Raw genomic sequence first — 15,503 nt, 5'->3', positions numbered from 1 at the left:
TTCTGCTCCAGATGAAAAGGACAAAATGGCTGGCGAACTAAGTCTGATGGTCAACAGTCCCTGGCAGAGTTCCCTTCCTTCAAGTGAATGCTTGGAACAGAGTGGGAGAGGGTTAAGTGCAGAAATGACATGTAAGTCTAAATTTTATGAAAATGACCCTTCTCCCATAAACTCATTTCTTCCTGGACCATGGGGGGGGGGGGAAATCAGTGTTAATTTAATCAATTGATCAAATGATCGATTGAGAAACTGGAGATGCCCGTTTACTGGGGGCAGGAACATCCTGGAACCTGAAACCACAAAAAAAAGGAACCATTGATTTCACCTGCTGCTCCCAACCAAACTAGAACCTGGGGAGAAAGGGACCTTCTAGAGCCCTGTGCTCACCTAGAGGAGGGCAGGGGCAGCAGCTTCCGGGGAGTTTTACACTGGAATTAGTTACAGATGCAGTTACGGTGTCTTGTGTAAACGCCATCGATTGGGGAGCTGACAGTCTGGGGAGCTGCGATGCGGGACAATCAATCGGCCTGCAGTGTCACCTGCCACCTCGCTGAACAGTTGACAATGCAATTATCCAGTGTGGAGGCAGGGAGTTGGCGTGTGTCAAACGCACTTAGCCACTTTCCGGGCCTTCTCGATAACTCGTCTCACTGCCTCACGTCAGGAGAGTTGCATAGAGACAGATGCCATTTAAAACCATTGATACTTGCTTTCTGCCTGCACTCCCTCTGTTCCAGTTTAACAATTGTGTTCCAAAAGGTGATTAAATCCTGCCCACTGCCACAAGGGACAGAACTAGCCTTGCTCCTAGCCACACCCCTCCCAACAGGCAGCCATCATAACTGAAGGTGGAAGAGCCAGAAGGAAGCTGCCTTTACCTTCCATCCCAAAGCTGTTTGCAGTGGTATACTGTCTGTCACTGACAAGGAAGTACAGTGGCAATCGGGGTCATTTTTAGCAACTGGGGTTCCCATCTTGGCCCGTGCCTGTGGATTCACCTTTCACACTCTTGCTTCATAATCCGTTAAATTTTATCAAGAGTTATTTAAAAGAGCTGTGCTGCTGAGTGGTGGTGGCACACACCTTTAATCCCAGGACTTGGGAGGCAGAGGTAGGAGTATCTTTGTGAGTTTGAGGCCAGCCTGATCTACAAAGCAAGTTTCAGGACAGCCAGAGCTGTTACACAGAGAAACCCTGCCTTGAAAACAAAACAACAACAACAAAAAATCCAATCAAAAAACAATAAACAAAAAAGATCTGTGATAAAGTTGCCTCTACTTGTTCTTTGATGATTCTTTTCATTGAAGGCTACTTAGAAGCAGCTTAGATCCAAGGCAGGGTCTCAGGAAAGACGGTGCCTCAGGCAGAATCAAGCTCAATGTCTTAGAATCCTCCCTCCTCCATCCTCTCCCACCCCCACTAAGTAGCTCTGGCTGGTCTGGGACCCACTCTGTAGACCAGGCTGGCCTCAGAATCAGAGATCCACTTTTTCTAGCCTCAGAAGTGCTGGGATTAAAGAAGTGCTGGGATTAAAGAAGTGCACCACCAAATCTGACCTACCCCACCTGTTTGAAAGGAGCTTTGTGCTGCATTCCTTCAAGGCTTCAGCTAGGGCTCAAAGACAAAGGTGCAGACAGACACTTTCTACTTCATGGGCAGCTTCCTCAGAAATGCCTCATCTTACCTCTCTTGGCCTACAACATCACAACCATCTTATTTGAAACCAATCTTTTCCATGTCCTTTGTCCAGACTGTCCCCTAGATGTACTGAGTTCTGGCTTCCCCAAATCCAGACAAATGAATTCTCATTGACAAGGGAGGACTTACACCCCAGCACTCCACACCTCTTTGTAAGACATGGAGGAGGTAGGAGGAAGAGCAAGCTAGGACTCAGCAGTCACATCTTGACTATGGAGGACACGTACAGTCAGGCTTATCCCAAGGGCTGCTGCTTTTGTGGCCTGTTTCTCCAACCTAGAAAGACACCTACCCTGCCTGGTTTGGCAGAGTATCCCAGAAAAGCATTTTTCATCCTAACTGTTGGTATCATTGGGGAGGCAGCGGGCCCTGGGTACTACCCATATGCAAACAGCACTAGCAGTTAGAAAATCTCAGGTTTCCTGTGAACTATCAGCAGCTGAGGCGAACACCCGAAAGAGCCCTCCTAGACTGAGACGTGGGAATGGCACTCTCTAGAAGCCTAGTTATTTCCTCAGTTTTTTTTTTTTTTTTTTTTTTTTTTTTTTTTATCTATTTGTATTGGGAAGCAGAGGCAGGTGGATCTCTGTGAATCTGAAACCAGTCTGATCTACACAGTGAGTTCTAGGCCAGCTGGGGCTAACATAGTGAGACCTTGTCTCTAAATAAATAATAATCTATTTGTAGCTGGACCTCTCTTGATGTTCTCTTGCTCTCTTCCTTTTGTCCTGAGACATTAATTCCAAGCGTTCTCAGAACTGAGACATCTGAAGCTTGTCATTAACCCCAAGCTCCCATGCTCACGGCCTGGTCTTCTAAGGCAAGTGTCCTCACCAAGACACTTGTTTGACCACTGCCTTCCACAGTAGATTACATTCAAGGCAGCTGATCTGACCCATGTAGGAAGCTTTGTGGAGGCTGACGAAGGGACCCTAGTTTGGGAGGAGGGACAGGGGAATGAAGGGATCCAGGGACTTATCACAGTTCTTCAGTTCTTTCATATCTAACAAGGACAGCAATCTCTGTCCTGTCAGCACGCACAGTGCAGCTTAAATGGGCCTCACTGCTCGCTTGCTCATCCTGCCTCTGCCTCCCTCTCTCTGAAGTCGGCTGGGCAGCTTCTTCAGCTGGCGTTATCACTCCCTCTAACCGGTCTTGGCAGGCAATCTAATTCCTCCTGAAAAGGTCACCGCCATTTTAACTGCCTTTCAATCACATTAAGCAGGAGCTGCCCAGCTTGCGGCCCAGCCCGCCCGGCGGGCGATCAATGCACTGCACTGACACCAGCCGCCTGGCAGGGCCACACCCAACCCCCCAAGAGTTGGGCCTATTGGTCCTGGCCAGGGAGGGTAGGCTGACAGATGGCCAGCTTTTGCAGATGGGTTTCAGGGGCAGAGGCAGTCAGAATCAGCCAGGGCCTCTCTTTGATAGACCCCTCCCACTGAGGAGGCTTAGCCTCCATCGCTCCACTCTCTGCTTCGTGGCCCCTGCTGATCTTGCTGTAAAACAGCCTTTCAAGTCAGCCTGTCTTTTGACTGCACTAAGCTGTTTAAGAGGCGGCAGCAGCTTCTATCAGGAAAGCTGGAGCAATTCTCTGCAGATAAAGGCACCTCCGGCCCCATTCCCTCTTCAAGTCTCACTCTCATTCTCGCTCTCCAAATCGCTCAAAGAGAAGGCCTCTTTGAACTCTCCTCAGGAATTCTTGAAAGGAACAACCTCACAGTGTAAACACACCCGGAAAAATGATCCCCACCCGAGGCCTAAGAGCTTCCCACACCCAGCTGCTGGTGCATCCCCAGGCAGAGAGACTTTGCTGAAGCAGCAGGCCCTGTGCAGCTTGACCCACTCAGGCACTCCAGGAGCGCCCGAGAGCCATCAGGTCCCATTATGTGCCAAGACACTGCCACTGCAATTGGTGTGTACAGTTGCAGTTGATAACACAGCTAACCCAGAACTGACCCAGCAGGAACGGTCTTTAACACCTATACACACCTCAATACCCATGGGCATAATTTCTGGGCTCATGGGCCCTACTGTTCATTCTTGCAAGGCTTCAGACCCGCTAGAGCTCCAGCACATAACTGCTCTGTGAAATGACAACCAAGACTGTCCAGCTCAGACTCTGGGGAAATGTTTTTTTTTTTTTTTTAAATCCCTCTTGATTTACCACTCTGGCTTGTCTTCAGATTGGTGGACAACAAGCAAGAAGCCCACGGACATGATGACCCATCTGCACTGGATGGCACTGCAGAGACTGTTCTCAACATGACCAGGTGTTGTGGCTCTAAGGAGGCAGAGACCCTCTTCAAGGCTGCTGTGAGATTCTCCAGGGAGCACACATACAGCGGCACTCTCAAGGGTGTTGCCTGGGCATATGGGATGCAGCCTGGCTCCCTTAATGACCACAAACTGCAGTGCCAGCTGTGCTTTAACAAAGAAAGAGGAAAAGAGCTAAAAGCCAAGAAGCAGCTGCCCCTTTCCCTTGCCCATGGCAGGAGAGTTTGTCAAGAGGACACTGACCCTAGGCACCCAACCAATTCTTCTATCTCTTTTAGGGGGCCAACCCTTGTCTTAGGAACTAGGGAGGCAGGAGAGATGAGCAGGGCCCTGCAGACTCTTCTGCAACAATTGGGGAGAGCCCAGGGGAAGCAGGGAGCAGCTGAGCCCAGGCCCCTCTTGCTTCAGGGCAGAGGGCGCCCTGAGAGAAAAGATGGGATCAGAGCTAAAATTAGATTCACCAATGAAGCTCATGGGAGGTCAAATTTTGCCATAACTCACTCTCTCCTCTGAAACTGATTTCCCTGACATAGAGCTGAGGAGGAGGAGGAAAATCCAATGTGTTTGCCTAGAAGCCCTGAGGGCCCCTAGTGCTGGAGGTGTACAGCAGGTTGCTGGATTCTCATTTATCAGCCTTAAGAGGGATGGAGTGATAAATGCATAACCGTCCCTTTAATATTTTATGCAGGTGCTAACGCGGCTTGGCTGTCACCTTCAATGCATCACCCGAGGCCGAGAGCCCCCCTCGTCATTGCTAGCTTGCAGCCTCACAATTCCATTTCCCCACCCAAATACAACCACTTTAATATGCACATCACAAGCAGGCAGCACCGCCACAAAGAAGCCCCACCAGCAGTGGTTCCCATGTGCTCCAGCAGTGACCTGGTCATCAGAGTGCCACTGCCCAGTTGCCAGCTGCTTTATACCTCGGAAGCCACCTTCCAGGAGTGTGGTGGCCCGTATCCGCTTCTGCCCACACCACTCATACTCCTCAAAGCGGCTGCTGTTCTCCGGCTCCATGTCCACAGCATCGTCCTCGGCCATGCAGGGGCCTTCCCTCTGTGAAGAGCAGAGCAGGGTCATGCAGAGCCCGGGCCATCCCTACCTGCGCCCAAAGCCTGCAAGGAAGGCACAGCCCTAGCCCCTATGGGGTGCCAAATGGGCACCCCTGAGATACAACCAATATGGAAACCAAAGACCTGGGCCTCTTCCCCATAAGTTTCCACAGGAGCCCAAACAGGGAGTAAGTGGAAATGAAAGCTAAAGAAGAAGGCAAAGAGCAGAGGAGGAGAAGCTGCTGAGACCACATGGAGACCCCAGGAGCCCAGAGGTTAGGAGCAGTCAGCACAAGTGTCGGGGAAGGGAGGAAGGAAGGTGGGTGGCCACAGCCCCTCTACCTTAGAAAGGCAATGCTCCACATGCCTACTCATCTCCTGCTCCGATCCTGCCAGGGGGCGGTTGCACAGGGGACATACCTGCCCTTCATCTTGCTTCCTCCGTTTCATTTTCCCAATCCGAGCTGCATGGAGAAACAGAAAATAAACCACAAAATAAGCTGATGGTCACTGTAGCTCTGTAGTTCAGTGCCCCAGTGGAGCCAACACATCCTGCCCTGCTGCCAGCCATTAGCCTTTTTCGTTCAGTGCCTGATGTAGCCCTCATTCTTCAGTGCCTCCTACTCCTCCAGGCCCAGGCCTGCTCCTTGGTAGGTCAGAAAGTGTCTACTCTTTGGCCACAACTGCCTCAAGTGCAACCCACCCCTGCTAGCTGCAGTGCTCAATGAGTCCACCAGGCGGAGGTGTCTCCAGAAAACCAAACCCATAGACTTACTCACTGGTGTTTGGAAACTGCTCTAAAGATTTTCTTGGTTAGAATCCCAGGCTATTCCAAGGCTTCATTTGATCTACTATTTACTCACCCTTTAGACACTTGCTTTGTTCCAGGGCCAAGTGCCCAGGAGTATGGCACCTAGCATACCACTTAAGATCATGCCAAGAGCAGTATCTCTGATGGCTTCACTGATCCCATTTTACAGGAAAGGAGACCGAGGCCCAGTTGTAAAAGTGTAGAGGGTCTGGGTTAGACATTGGGCAGCCAGGCCAGGGTACCCGAAGAGGGCAAGCCTTATAGTTCTTACCCAAACCTGTTCCATCATCTCTAATCAGTACAGAGGGCTGGCAGGCCCCAGAGGCAGAGGCCTGCCTGCCATGCTGTCCCAAAGGGGGCTCAGTTCCAAAGCGCACACTGCAAGCCCACAGCACTGCTAATTAATGCTGAGAGATGCAATCATTTCTAATTAGCTCACTAATCCTTCTTTGCAGCCCTCCTGTCACCAAAGCAGGAAGAGGTCAAAACAAGACACTCTTTCCCTTTTGCCCCTCCCAGAATGCAACAGCAGGATAAGTGATGGCCACTTTAGACTGATGGGGGGAGGGTTTCAGAGCCTGTCAGGGAGGGAAAGGTTTTCTATTAAAGGGCCAGGTAGAACTCTCATAGGTACGCTGACCCTGATGCCAACTTCATGAGAACAGCCAGGGAGGGAAACACAGGTGAAGAGTTCATATGCGACAGGTTAGGGTCTCTACTGTCTGAACTGGCTGGTCTCAGAGCCAGTACCTCAGGAAAGGAGGCTCACTGACACCTACATCTGAAGCCAAGGCTGTCTTCCCACATTTTAACAAATGAAACCATATCAAGGAACACACCTAAGTACTCAACAAGTATCAAAGGCAAGACAAGAAACCAAGAGGGTCCCACCTCTGCCTTATCAGTGAGACAGATCCTACCAGTTCCCTAGGGCTCCAGCCTCTCTGCTGGTTGAGGATCTGAGGAAGGGGATTTCTCAAACGGCAGGAACAGTGGCCTCAGAGACAAAGCAAAGGGAAGTTTACCAGCCTACAAGAAATGCATGTGGAATTTCAGAACCTAGGTCTGCAGTCTAACTCATCTCTGCAGTTCCCTGTGTTTCCATTATAGAGATGAGGCTGTATTCTGGGCTCTTGGTGCATACAGATCCAGATCCCTGCTTTGCTTGATCTAATCCTTGGAATTTCAGGCTCAGGCAGGCTTTGACACCACAGAGCTAGGGATAAAGAAAGCATGCAAGAATCAGAAAGAAATTGGGCAAAGGCTTCTAAAAGTTATTGGAAATGTAGTATGGAGTAGTGTGCCACCAAAGGCCCTTTACATTCTTGCCAAATCTGAAGGCACCTCCCTAGGAGGCTGACTACAAATGACTTGGTAAAACCCAATAACTGAATTGAGGTATGGTGGCTCAATGACTGTGACTCCAGTACTATGAGGCTGAGGTTGAAGAATTGCTGTAAATTCCAGGCTAGCTTGGGCTATGTGGTTGTCCCTCATCTCAAATCCAAAACAAGACAAAAAAGATCTGATCACTGAATAAAGAAATGACTGAGCACAGATACTTCAAGATGTTATCTTCGCCCAGGGCACCCAGCCTAGCAGAGGAATCCTTACAGCCCCAGAAAGCTATCCTGACAGGCTGAGCTTCACCTGAGAATTCCAAGGCAAGCACAGAAGGCTTGGCTTTCCCCTGGCCATTCCGCTAAGTCCTAAACAAGCTTCCCACAGTGAGGCAGGGTGTTTAGTTCTGTCCTTGAAGCTGCCTCTCAGTCAAAGCATTTGACATGGTTGCAGCAGCAAAGGTTTTGGGGAAAAGCAGACTTTAATCATGGCTCAGCTACACCAACCTGGTGCTATCAAACAAATGACCTTCAACTACCAGAGCCTCAGTTTCCTTATTTATAAAACACGTGCAGTACTTTCCTCTCAGAGGTGGTGTGAGAATGGCGCTAGCCCACAATGAGTGCTCTTCTCTTTTCCACAGTGGGCTAAACCTGGAGGTAGCAATCAGTGGTAAGGGCTGGGGATCTTCAACACCCATGGTCTTACCAGCTGCCCCAGAGACCCTAAGCCCTTTACAGCAAACCCCAACTTACACCACACCCCAGTCAGCACAAAAAACGGGACCATTCAATTGTGTTCAGCAAACGGGAATGCTCCAGAGGTTTGAATCCAAAAGGGGGACCGCCAGGTAGTGCATACACGGCCTGCTTTCAGAAAAGGCCTCTAAGAGCTGTCGAGCCCACGCTGATCACCTTTGTGAAATGTGGGCCGACTGATAACTCAAAGAGCCCTGGGACGAGTTAGTTCCTGTTGCCGTGGGAACTCCAGATCTCATTGCATTGTCAAGTCTCAGCAGAGAGGCTGCATTCACACTACTGGGCACTGATTAAAAACTAGAAGAAAAACATTCGCAGCGCCCTGCCGACTTGTATAGTGAGGTCCCAGCAGTCTGCAAATTCAAAGCTGAGCTCCCGAGTGGAATTGTGTAGCTTGTTCTCATTCTCCGACACTTATTGTCCCCCAGGGTTCTTTCGGGCCTTTAGAAAGGCTCGGGCACGAGCTGAGTACCGTAACCCTCCATTAGACAGACGGGGAAACTGAGGGCGGTAGCCTTGGTTTGCACTCTCAGACGAGACGCTGTGACTGCCAAGAAGTCAGTTGGCCCGATGATGAAGAGACCCGGGCAAGCCAGGAGCTGCGGGCAGTGAAGGAGGGAGGAGGCCGGGGGTGGGGCGGAGGGAGGGGCCGAACCGGACTCACCATTCAGTCGGGTTTGCCGGTTGGCTCGCACTCGCAGGAAGGTCTGAGAGAAAATCCCCGGCAGATGCAAAAAAAAATAAAGAACAGAGCGTCAGATGGGACCTGGAGTCCCGGCCCCTACACTAGGACCCGACCCTCATCCAGGCCCGCCCCGCCCCAAACAGCCCGTAAACAAACCTACTTCCTCCCTCCCGCCGGCCCCCCTGCTCCGCCGGCCGCTCCGGGCCCTCGGCATAGCCGCCGGGGCTGCTCTAACGGGACCCCGCGGCCGCCGCGCGGTGCCGCCCCAGCCCCAGCCTCTGGTGCTCTGGGCCCCGCGGCAGCCCGGCCGGCGAGGGCGGCGATGCGGGCGGATTCCCCCCGGCTGCCCGGCGGCGGCGGCACCTCAGCTCCCAGCAGCGGCGGCGGCCATGTTGGCCCTGATCACGTGATCCGCCGCCGTAACGCGCTGGGGGTGAAAGTTCACCGGGGTGGGAGTGTGCGGGCAGACCCGAGCCAGGAAATTGCGGCTTGCAACGGGGTAGCAACCTGCTGGGGCCGCCCCCTCCGGCCCCTCCCACAGCCCCTAAGGACTCTTCGCCCCAGCCTGGGCGGCCCACTGGGGCTTCCCACCGCGCCACGCTCCTTCGGCCCCTGAGGTCCACCTGGGCTCCTGCTCTTCGCGAGCGGGCCCAGGGCAGCACCTCCAAAGGAGTGCTTTTCCAGGGAGAAGGCATAGGAACTCCCGATCATCTGCGGGGCCTATTTCCGCCAATATCTAACTTCCTCACAGCCTGTTGCCCATCGCAGGATAACCCACATTCCATCGCCCGCAGGTTATTCCCGGGCCTGCCATAAGCATCACCTGCCCGTTAGGCCGGCAGGGTTCTAAATAGACCCCTTCCTCCTGGGTTCTCAGGACATCTGTTCAGATGTGCTCATTAGGTTGCCCTTGATGCCACTCCCATTTAACCCTCACAGTGAAACTTCTGGATCTCTCTCTCTCTCTCTCTCTCTCTCTCTCTCTCTCTCTCTCTCTCTCTCTCTCTCTCTCTCTCTCTCTCTCTCTCTGTTTTTGTTTTTTGAGACAGGGTTTCTCTGTGTAACAAACCCTGGCTGTCCCGGAACTGACTATGTAGACTAGGCCTGTCCTCGAACTCACAGAGATCCTCCTGCCTCTGCCGCCTGAGTGTTAGAATGTGTGTCACCACCGCCCTGGAATCTTCTGGGTCTTGGGACTCCACCTTTAAACATTAAAATTTTCCTATCTGTATCTCCTGTCTCTCCTACGATCTTACGCTTCCACTCTTGTAAGATTACATCCATCTCTATCATTTTTGCTTGTATGAATTTGTACTGGTGGGCTGACCACTCCAGAGCTGAGGTTGCTACGGGTCATTTGCGCAAACCCAGAACCCAGCATGTCTCTTAGCTATAGGGGGACAACCCTCAGCTATTAGCTCTCTGGATTGCAGGAATTTCCCAGCTCATTTCTTGATCTCCATTTTCTCTCCCTGAAACCAATCCTCCACACTTCACACATGATCTTTCTTCTGTGCAAAATTAATGTGTTTCCCTTTCTTTAAATCTTTCAAGGATATACCACGGAGAAGATCTGCAACTTGCCTCACACTTGCCCTGCCCCGCCCCGCCTGCCCCTCTAGTCTGTTGTACCACATCTATTCCATCTTTTGCCCCCCACCCCAGCTTTGCAGAGCTACCTACAGATCTTCTGAACACTCTGTGCTCTGGTTCAGATATCTCCATGCTCTGTGATAACCACTACTCATTGCTATTCATCCCTCAGGGCTCTGGCAAGGCTCCACTGTTTTTTTCCCTATCCTGTTACTGGGTTTGCTGTCTCTGATTTTCTCAGTTCCTTACTCTCTTCTGATCATGTGTGTTTTCACTATTTAAATATTTCTTTTCTTGGAAGGCAGCTCGTCTGTATCTAGTCACCAACATAGGTCTACCATGAAGGAGCTATCACTGGGATAGCGGACAAGAGGCAAGCCCTGAGCCAATAAAGAGCTGAGGAAATGCTCTAGTTGAATCTAGGATATCCACTAAAGGCCCTTGTGTTAAAGGCTTGGTCTCTGACTTACTTCTATTGGGAGGTGATAGAACATGGAAGAGGTGGGACCTAGTGAGAAGTCTTCTGTGCCATCACAGACCTAAAGCAATGAGGCCAACCAATTATAGACTCCAACCTCGAGCCAAAAGAAAGCTGTTCATTTCAGGGATGAGCTACCATAACGGAAATCTTGACTAACACAGGGACAATCTAGGATACAGGGACACATAGATTTCTGTTTCAAGTTTTAACTGGTTTCTTATAGGTTATATTATTAGAAAAGTCTGGAGACCATGAATTCTGCCTTGTACAGTTGCCACGGTGGTAAACTGACATCATGGTTGAAATGAGTTAGACACTAGGCGGGAGTCACTAGGAATCCAAACCATAAACTAATGCACTCTGCCTAGTTTGGTGATTTATTTTATTTTTTTTCCAGTTTTGGGGACTGAATCAAAATAGTGCCTCAAATATGCTAAGAAAGTGCTCTACTACTGAGCTACACCTCAACACCTTTCATTATTTTAGTTTGAAACAGAGTCTAGCTAAGTTGAACCTTGAACTTGAGTCCAACCTGGTTTCAGCTTGCAGTTTGTCCTGTTTCGGCCTCCTGGGTAGCTGGGAGTGTCCAGCTTCCAGTGGTTTTTAAAGTGAAGCATATTTGCCTAGGATGGCAGAAAGAGCAGGAGGTGCACAGGCAGTTTTCAGTTTCGTGTCCTGCCAATTTCACTTTCCAAAAACACAACCAGGGAGTGTTTAGCTTTAATGCTGAGAGAATGCTCCTTTTCAACACAACTGGATTGTAACAGGTCCCTCAATATACCATTCCATATTACTCCACTATGCTCTTTGCACACAGTATTGCCTTTATTTAGAATATCCCTCTTCCTTGTTCACCAAGGGAACTTCTATTCCTTTTCTGAAATGTGGGTTGGTCATTACCCCCTCTGTGAGGCTTGTGATTTTCCTCTCATGTGCCATCTTAAAAACTCACTTACTCCCTTTTCATCACATTTAAACACCAAGCCAGAATGAAGGCAAGGACACTGGCTGTGCAGAAGTGGTACCAGAAAAAAACATCTGAACAAAGGAAGGCTAAGGCAAGGTCTTTGCTTTGGAGGAACTCCAAGTTAGTGAAGAGTCAGATTCATTGTGATAAATCAAATGTGGTCACCATTTGTTGCAGGTTTTCTCCAGAACAGCATTTCCTTCCCCCTTGATTAAGGGCTGGCTTTGGGTCTTGCTTTGCCCAATAGAAAGTGATGGAAACGATGCTGTATAACTTCCAGTTTCATCCTAATATAATTAACTTCCAGTATAATTGTGGTTTCAAGAAGCCTTGCAGCTTTGGCCACTGTCTTAGTGGGATACTACCTAGAATCTGCTAAGAAAAGGTGAAAGGTAGGCTGGAAATGTAGCTGAGTTACTAGAGTGGTTGCCTAGTATGCATGAGGTCCTGGGTTCAATCCCCCTTGTTCCCCAGTCTCAAAGAAAGAGAAGGAGGGGGAGGCAGAGGGGATGTATTGTAGACAGGACAGGAACCAGGAGCGGTATAACTTTGAACGTGATGAAGCCAGTTCTGCATGAGCTTCATGAGTAAGGGGTGGCAATGAGGACTCTATATCCTACCACAAAGACACATACACATCCATGTTTATTGTTGCATTATTTATAGTAATTAGAAAATGGAACCAGCCTAGCTACCTATCAACAAGAATGGATAATGAGGGGTTGGTGAGACAGCTTAACAGTTAAAAGGAATTGCAGAGGATCCAAGTTCAGTTCCCAGCTCACAACCATCTGAAACTCCAATTCCAAGGGATCTGACTCCCTCTTCTGGCCTCTGAGGACACCAGACACTCACATACACACATGAAGGCAAAACTATTTATATACATATAAATAAATCTGGCAGAGGCAGGCAGATCTCTGTGAGTTCAAGGCCAGCTTGGTCTACAGAGTCAGTTCCAGGACAGCCAGAAAAACCCATCTCAAAAACCAAAAATAAATACATAAATATAAATAAATATAATTTTAAAAGAATGGATATTGAAATGTACTGTATATACACAATGGGATTTTGTGTGTGTGTGTGTGTGTGTGTGTGTGTGTGTGTGTGTGTGTGTGTGTGTGTATGTGTATGTGTGTGTGGTATCATGTGTGCACAGACTACCCTGTGCATGTGTATTTGTGTACACCAATGGTAAATGTTGGATGTCTCTTCTCGCTCTCCTTTTTTATTTTTTGAGATGGTCTCTCTCGAATCTGAAAAGTTCACCTCCAATAGCTGGCTGAGAAGCAAGACCTTGGGATCCTCCTGCCTCTGCCCCCCAGCACTGGAGCTATAGGCACATGTCTGTGCTGTCATGTCTGGCTTTTTACAGGGCTGCTGGGGATCATGTTTACATAGTAAACGCTACTCAGTGAGCCATCCCATCCCCAGCCCTACACAACAGAATTTTATTCCATTGTATAGAATTATAGAATCATGAAATTTGCAGGCAAATGGGTAGATCCAGAAAGTATTATATTAAGTAAAATAACCCAGACTCAGGAAAACATTTCATGTTCTCTCTTACATGTGGATCATGGATCTTTGCATGTAATGTCCATATATATATATATATATATATATATATATATATATATATATGTAGTGAGATCCTAGCATGCGTCCCTATGTATACATATATTTTATGAAACTAGTAAGGAGACTGCAAGAAGGGAAAAGGAGGCATTGAGGAATCAAAGTGGCAATAGGACATAAGTGACATGGGAGCAGAAAGGGGATGGGGTGAAAGGCCGTATCAGGAGGACTAGTGAGAAGATAGGGGAGTAAAATCAACAAAATACATTTCATGTGAAATGCTATCATGAAACCAAATGCTATGTATAATAATTTATTTTTTTGTTGTTTTTTGAAACAGGGTTTCTCTGTGTAACAGCCCTAGCTGTCCTAGAACTAGCTCTGTAGCACAGGTTGGCTTTGAACTCACAGGGATCCCCCTGCCTCTGCCTCCTGAGTGTCCGGATTAATGGCATGTGCCACCACCACTCAGCAATAATTTAATTTTTTTTTTGAGACAGGGTTTCTTTGTGTAGCTTTGGCTGTCCTGGAACTTACTCTGTAGACCAAGCTGACCTCGAACTCACAGAGATCCATCTGCCTCTGCCTCTCTGAGTGCTGGGATTAAAGGTGTGCACCATCACTACCTTGCTAATAATTTAATTTTTAAGAAAGAAAAAAGGGAGATATTAATTTGTGTTAAGCCAACAAATATTGGTATGATATGCGGCATATTATTAGATAATGGATAAATATCTGAGTAGGCGATCACAATCTAGTATGCCAAAACTTGGGACACACAAGGTCGTAAGAAGAGGAAGATAATCTTTGAAGACTTTTTGGAGGAGATAGTATTTCAGCAAGATGTTGAGGGACAAATGGAAATTTGTGGGGTGAAAGGCTTCTGTCAAAAGCAACTTGTCTACAGAGAGGGAAGGAAGAGAAGGCATGTTCAGGGAGTAGGCAGCGTTAGTTCAGTAAGTTGAGGCATTGTGGAAGGGAGTATCAAGAATAGAACTAAGAATACAAGTTGGATGCAAATCACAGAATGTTGATGCTATTCAAGGAGCTTGAACATAAGCTTATAAACTGCTTAATCTGATTGGTCATTTAAGAAGGTACTTGGAAATCCTCCAATTTGAGAGGCGGAGGCAAAGGATCGCATTGAGTGTGAGCCAGTTTGAGTTACACTACGAGGCTCTGTACCAACATACACCCCCCCAAAAAAATCTGAAATGTTTGTATATAGTAGCACATAGCTGTAATACTAGCACTTGGAAGCAGAGGTAGGAGAATCACTGTGAATTTGGGACCAGACTGGACAACATGGTGAGAATCTACCTCAAAATAGAGAAGGCTGTTTTGAGTCTAGAATTGGGTAGAAGTCTGAGGGGTACCCAATGTGCTCTAGAGGTTCCCATACATCCCTAAGTCAGTTGCAAGTAAATACCAGAGAGGAAGGTGTGGGCACATTCCTTTAGGCAAGAGGCTTTCCACATTTCCAGAGAATAAAAGGAACACATTTTGAGGAAAGGAATGGGGTCAGGGAGCCAGTTGGTGCTTGGTGGTCCTTTTTCCCTCTTTAGCAGGTGTTGAGGCTGAAATGAGCAGAGGGGGGAAGCTGGGAACTCTGAGGGTGGGCCTTTCTCTGCCTATCCTTTGGAAGGGAACTCTGTGGAACAGAGTTTTATCTCCTTACACCAAAAGTCCCTTGAGTCAGGTAATGTTTCCACCTCCAGCCTGGCTGTCTTATTAGTGTAGTGTCCAGGGCTGACTGGGTGTCTCTCTCATCAGTTAAGAGCTCTTCCAGAGGACCCAAGTCATGTCAGACTTCTCACAACCACCTGTAACGCCACTTGTAGGGGAGTCAATGCCTCCATGGGCATCTACACTATCTGTTATCTACACACACACACACACACACACACACACACACACACACACACACACACACACACACACACACACACACCTTAAAGACAAAACAGCATTCACGGATGCATAAATTTCTCCCCAGCCAGCCATGGCACTTTGGACTATGCATTTTATTTTAATGAATTATTTATTCTTTTGATTTTTTGAGACAGGGTTTCTCTGTAGCTTTGGAGCCTGTCCTGGAACTTGCTTTGTAGGATGGACACAAACTTAGAGATCTGCCTCTCTTTGCCTCCTGAGTGCTGGGATTAAAGGCGTGCACCACTGCCTGGTCTTATTTTGTAAATAATTTTAAAATGTTTATTATTCATCTTTATGTGTATGGGTGTTTTACCTGTATATGTA

At 48.4% G+C, this 15,503-nt stretch overlaps 1 protein-coding gene across 7 annotated transcripts in view; it reads right to left on the bottom strand.

Annotated features, from left to right (window-relative positions):
• The window catches only part of Rnf220 (ring finger protein 220), a 223,441-nt gene that overhangs the window by 9,277 nt on the left and 198,661 nt on the right, over positions 1–15,503 (bottom strand). The window contains exons 1-4 of one of the 7 annotated variants that reach the window (XM_027402604.2): positions 8,786–8,973; positions 8,605–8,647; positions 5,451–5,494; positions 4,902–5,034 (exon numbers count right to left, since the gene is read on the bottom strand). In XM_027402604.2, coding sequence (XP_027258405.1) covers positions 4,902–5,034; positions 5,451–5,494; positions 8,605–8,647; positions 8,786–8,839 — 274 coding nt within the window. In that variant the 5' untranslated portion in view covers positions 8,840–8,973. Of the gene's footprint in view, positions 1–4,901; positions 5,035–5,372; positions 5,495–7,937; positions 8,585–8,604; positions 8,648–8,781; positions 8,974–15,503 lie in introns of those variants that run through there. The other 6 variants (XM_027402602.2, XM_027402609.2, XM_035439682.1 and 3 more) reach the window with 6 other exon arrangements.

This window comes from Cricetulus griseus, chromosome 2 (assembly GCF_003668045.3).
Source record: "Cricetulus griseus strain 17A/GY chromosome 2, alternate assembly CriGri-PICRH-1.0, whole genome shotgun sequence".
Classification (NCBI taxonomy): domain Eukaryota; kingdom Metazoa; phylum Chordata; class Mammalia; order Rodentia; family Cricetidae; genus Cricetulus; species Cricetulus griseus.
The sequence above is the reverse complement of the archived record's forward strand: the minus strand, read 5'-3'. Positions and strand labels throughout refer to the sequence as shown.